The 5,647-nt window shown below is 40.0% G+C and overlaps 1 protein-coding gene across 1 annotated transcript; it reads left to right on the forward strand.

The window, feature by feature from the left end:
• The first annotated feature begins 1,283 nt into the window (after positions 1-1,283).
• LOC147990926 (cytochrome P450 71A1-like) lies at positions 1,284-1,619 on the forward strand. The gene has a single exon (XM_087533851.1). It carries the CDS (start codon positions 1,284-1,286, stop codon positions 1,617-1,619), a length of 336 nt encoding a protein of 111 aa, XP_087389977.1.
• The last annotated feature ends 4,028 nt before the right edge of the window (positions 1,620-5,647 follow it).

The following is a 5,647-nucleotide window of genomic DNA, read 5'->3' on the forward strand; positions in this document are numbered from 1 at the left end:
TTTGACATGAAGAAAGCAATAGCAATAAAACTTAACAATCAACATGCTAAGCTAACGGATGGGCCTTGTCCATCACATCATTCTCCTAATGATGTGATCCCATTCATCAAATGACAACACATGTTTATTGTTAGGAAACTTAACCATCTTTGATTAACGAGCTAGTCTAGTAGAGGCTTACTAGGAACACGGTGTTTTGTCTATGTATCCACACATGTTTCAAGTTTCCGGTTAATACAATTCTAGCATGAATAATGAACATTTATCATGGTATAAGGAAATATAAAATAACCACTTTATTATTGCCTCTAGGGCATATTTCCTTCACCTGCCACCCCTGCTTCTTTCCCATCGTCGATTACCATAGCTATCATAGGGTGCCGGTAGCGTGCACCATTGCTGCAGAGCGTCGCCCGGTGGGTTCTAAGTGGATGATGATTGCAATGTGCTTCAATATATTTCTGCTGGTTACTTGCACAAGTTTGACACCTTTTAAAGTACAATCACCTTAGTACTATAATTTAAGAAGGATTAAAGGATGAGTATAAGAAATCATATCTAGATCAGTGGTACTACAAGAATCACAAAAAACAAGTCTGCATGGATGAAAATTGTGATATAAGTAACTTACCATGTTCCCGAGGCCCAACATCATGTTGTCATCAGAAGTGCTTCCTGGAACAATCCTCAAGGCCAACAAATTCCTAGGGACAATATGCCTCACCTAAAGATCTATCTTCTTACTTGTCAGCTGCAACCCAGGCAAGATGAACTCATTTGCTATTGTGACCCTAACATTTTCTCTGAAACATATATCTATCAAGATGACCCAAAAAATGGTAGAAAAATAGGAGCATGAGAAGCAACACACATCTTTCCATTGGGCAGCCTCACATGACTAACAGTTAATATGCATATCAGAATGTAGAACTCCCAAAAGTGCATTGTTTAGAAATCACAACACTCCTCAAAAAAATAAATATCACAACATGTTACATCATCTATGGTTTGTATAAACCCTCAAAACCTAGATGCATGTATAACCAGACAAAAAATACAAATACCATGCATGGTTGCCCGGAACTCACCACCCCCACACTAGTCCTCCTGGCGTCTCATGCATTCTACTACTGCTAGTGCGTAGCATAACACGAACCAGAAAACCTCCTGCGCACCGCCCTCCACCATCCCCGCGGGGTCTCCTGATCGTCGACAACCTCCACCAGCCCGGCACGCTCCCGCACCATGCCCCGCACTCGCTCACCGCGGCGCACAGGCCCGTCATGCTGCTTCACCTCGGCCCCTTGCCCACCCTGGTCGTCTCGTCCGTGAACATGGCACGCGAGGTGTTGCAGCTGCAGGACCACGCCTTCGCCCGGCCCGCCCTCGCAATCCCAAGGCGTCTCCTCTACGGCTGCACGGACATCGCCTTCGCTCCCCACAGCGCCTACTGGCACGGTGTGTGCAAGATCGTCGTGCCCCACTTGCTGATCCCTGCCAGGGTGCGCACCTACCGTGGCGTACACGAGGAGGTGGCCGAGGACAGCGTCGTGGTGCGGTCGAGCGAGCTCCTGAGCGGCTTCGCCAAGGACGTGAACGGGCTAATCGGGCTTGGGTGATTTGATTCCTATTTTGTATGGAAAGTATTATTTGGAAAGGATAATATTGTTTGGAAAGGATGCCATTGGTTAATATTTGATTCCTGTTGTGTATGGAAAGTATTATTTGGAAAGGATAATATTGTTTGGAAAGGATGCCATCGGTTAATATTATTTGGCCTTTGTGGTGTTAATTTGGGGATTGTCTCAGTTAATAAAAAATAAAAAATCAGTGGAAGTGGATGGGATCGAGGGGTGGCCTCTCGTTCGATGGGAGGGGGAGGGTACGAGCGAACAAAATGACGTACGGACTAAGACATTAGGAGTAGAGATCAAAGGTATTCATAGTTTCCTTGGTCATGCTGGTTTTTATAGGAGGTTTATTAAAGACTTCTCTAAAATTTCTAGGCCTCTTACAAATCTTTTGCAAAAGGATATTCCATTCGTTTTTATGATGATTGTTTAGAATCCTTTGAAACACTCAAGAAAGCCTTAATTTCCGCACCTATTGTTCAACCACCTAATTGGAACCTGCCTTTTGAAATTATGTGTGATGCTAGTGATTATGCTGTTGGTGTTTTTCTAGGACAAAGAGTTGATAAAAAACTGAATGTTATTCATTACGCTAGTAACACTCTAGATAGTGCTCAACGGAATTATGCTACTACTGAAAAAGAATTCTTAGCAATGGTGTTTGCTTGTGATAAATTTAGATGTTACATTGTTGATTCTAAATTTATTGTTCACACTGATCATGCTGCTATAAAATATCTTATGGAAAAGAAAGATGCTAAACCTAGACTCATTAGGTGGGTTCTCTTGCTACAAGAATTTGATTTGCATATCACTGATAGAAAAGGAGCGGAGAACCCCGTAGCTGATAACTTGTCTAGGCTTGAAAATAATCTTGATGACCCACAACCTATTAATGATAGTTTTCCTCATGAGCAATTAGCTGCAATAAATGTTTCTCATAGTACACCTTGGTATGCTGACTATGCTAATTATATTGTTGCTAAATACATACCACCTAGCTTTACATACCAACAAAAGAAAAAATTCTTCTATGATTTAAGACACTACTTTTGGGATGACCCACATCTTTATAAAGAAGGAGTCGACGGTATTATTAGACATTGTGTACCTGAGCATGAACAGGGACAAATCCTATGGAAATGTCACTCCGAAGCTTATGGAGGACATCATGCGAGAGATAGAACTGCTCACAAGGTATTACAATCTGGATTTTATGGGCCTACTCTCTTCAAGGATGCTCGTAAATTTGTCTCATCTTGTGATGAATGTCAAAGAATAGGTAATATCAGTAAGCGTCAAGAAATGCCTATGAACTATTCACTTGCTGTTGAACCATTTGATGTTTGGGATTTTGATTACATGGGACCTTTTCCTTCCTCTAATGGGTATACTCATATTTTGGTTGCCGTTGATTATGTTACTAAGTGGGTAGAAGCTATTCCAACTAGTAGTGCTGATCAAAACACCTCTATTGAAATGCTTAAGGAAGTTATTTTCCCAAGGTTTGGAGTCCCAAGATATTTAATGACTGATGGTGGTTCACACTTTATTCATGGCGCTTTCCGTAAAATGCTTGCCAAGTATGATGTTAACCATAGAATTGCATCACCCTATCATCCTCAGTCTAGTGGTCAAGTTGAACTTAGCAATAGAGAAATAAAATTAATTTTACAAAAGACTATCAATAGGTCCCGAAAGAATTGGTCTAAGAAATTAGATGATGCACTTTGGGCTTATAGAATAGCATATAAAAATACTATGGATATGTCTCCTTATAAAATGGTTTATGGAAAATCTTGTCATTTGCCTCTTGAGTTAGAACATAAAGCATATTGGGCAATGAAAGAACTCAACTATGATATCAAACTTGCCGGTGAAAGAGGTTATTTGATATTAGCTCACTAGATGAATGGAGAACCCAAGCTTATGAAAATGCCAAGTTATTCAAAGAAAAAGTTAAAATATGGCATGATAAAAGAATCCAAAAGTGTGAGTTCAAAGTTGGAGAATATGTTCTTTTGTACAACTCTCATTTCAGATTCTTTGCGGGAAAACTCCTCTCCAAATGGAAGGACCCTATGTTATCGAGGAGGTTTATCGATCTGGAGCCATCAAAATAAATAATGCCAACGGTACTAACCCGAAGGTTCTTAATGGGCAACAAATAAACCATTATATCTCAGGTACGCCCATTAATGTTTAAAGCAATATTATCCAAACTATGACACTGGAAGAACACATAAAAGAAACCTTCTGGAACACTCCAGAATCATGAAAAAGAGGAGGTACGTGATACGGTAAGTAAATGGACTCCGAAAAAATCCACAAAAATATTTTTTGTCAGTTTTGGAATATTTAAAAAATTAGGAAAATAAGAAAATACTAGGAAGGTGACCTTGGTGGGCACGAGACACCAGGGCGCGCCTGGCCAGGCGCGCCCAGGTGGGTTGTGCCCACCTCGGGTACCTTCTGGACTCCGTTTTTCTTCTGTTTGCTTGTTTACCAAGATAAAAAAATCTTTATATACCCCCCGAACCTATTAACCACCGTATCACAGAGAAATCTCTTGTTTTCTTTTCCTTTTTATTTCTGCCAGATCTAAAAATATGTCGTCTGAAAGTTCTGAGGAGGATTGTCCAGTTACTTATCGGCCTCTGGATAATAATATCTTCAAGGATACCCGTCCCTATATGTGGTACACCAATGAGGAAGATGAAGATGAACCAGTCCCTCCTCCTTTCAAGAACGAAAGCATGGAGGCGTCATGCGGGAGGATAATAAAGCTCAAGACGGAGAATGATGAGTTAAGGATAGATAACTCTATCCTCCGGCGTAAGTTGGAGGAAAAGAAGGACAAACCGTCCACTTCATCACCACCACCTCCTTCTTCATCACCAAAACAAAATTGAGTATCGGGTATGGGCACTCCCCTTGGCTTGCGCCAAGCTTGGGGGAGGTGCCCCGGTATCGTATCACCCCCACTATCTTTTGCCTTTACTTATCTTAGTTCGATCCAAAGTTATCCTTTTCTTTAGATGAATAAAAGTTTAGTTCGATCCTTTCTCTTCGAGAGTTTGCTTAGTGATCTATCTTTGTAATCGTGTGCGAAATATATAATAAGTTTAGTTTGAGTTTTGCTTTCTTAACTTTCATGTTTCAATAAAAAGAAAGTAAATAAATGAAAACGATCATATGCTAATCTTATGGTAAGTAATGACACCACATAAGGAAAAGTATAAGTAGAAAATTTTATTGGAGATTGACAAACATAGCATCGGTCAATGATGCAATGCATGAAAGAATTAATAAGGGAAGAGAAGATTCACATGCGATACACTATCTTGGAAATCTTTTGTGATTGTGAGCCCCCATCAAAATATTATATGCTAAAATTGTTGACATTAGACAAGGAAGACAACATAATGATTTATGTTTGTTCATACTCACATAGAAGTTATATTGTCATAGATCCTTCAACATGTGGTGCTTGCCCCCCATCTTTGCTAGCCAAAAATTCCGCACCAAGTAGAGATACTACTTGTACATCCAAAACCCTTAAACCCAAATCTTATTTTCAAGAGTCCACCATACCTACCTAAGGATTGAGTAAGATCCTTCAAGTAAGTTGTCATCGGTGCAATAAGGCAATAAAAATTGCTTCTAAAAGTGTTAGATCATTTAGTGTAAGAGAAAATTGAGCATTGTACTAACTTGTGATGGCAAGGAATAAAAGCGACAGGCTGCATAATAAAGGTTGCTATCACAAGGGGCAATATAATGTGACGTTCTTTTGCACCAAGGGATTGAGCATACAAACAAAAAGTGCATGGCAACCTCTGCTTCGCTGTGCGAAGGGCCTATCTTTTACTTTTATGTATTTACTTTTATGCAAGAGTCAAGGTTCTTCTCCCTGTTCCTTTTTATTTTCTCTTTTGGGAAGCTTCATGTGGTCAGGAAAGATCTAGGCACATATATCCAGTTGGATATGGGTAGCATGAGTTATTATTATTGAC

The sequence above is a fragment of the Triticum urartu genome, chromosome 1A, assembly GCF_056163025.1.
Source record: "Triticum urartu cultivar PI428250 chromosome 1A, HENAU_Tu73, whole genome shotgun sequence".
NCBI lineage: Eukaryota > Viridiplantae > Streptophyta > Magnoliopsida > Poales > Poaceae > Triticum > Triticum urartu.

Excerpts from the sequence above, each read along its gene's own strand:
- LOC147990926 (XM_087533851.1), top strand. The coding sequence starts at position 1,284 with ATGCTGCTTCACCTCGGCCCCTTGCCCACCCTGGTCGTCTCGTCCGTG.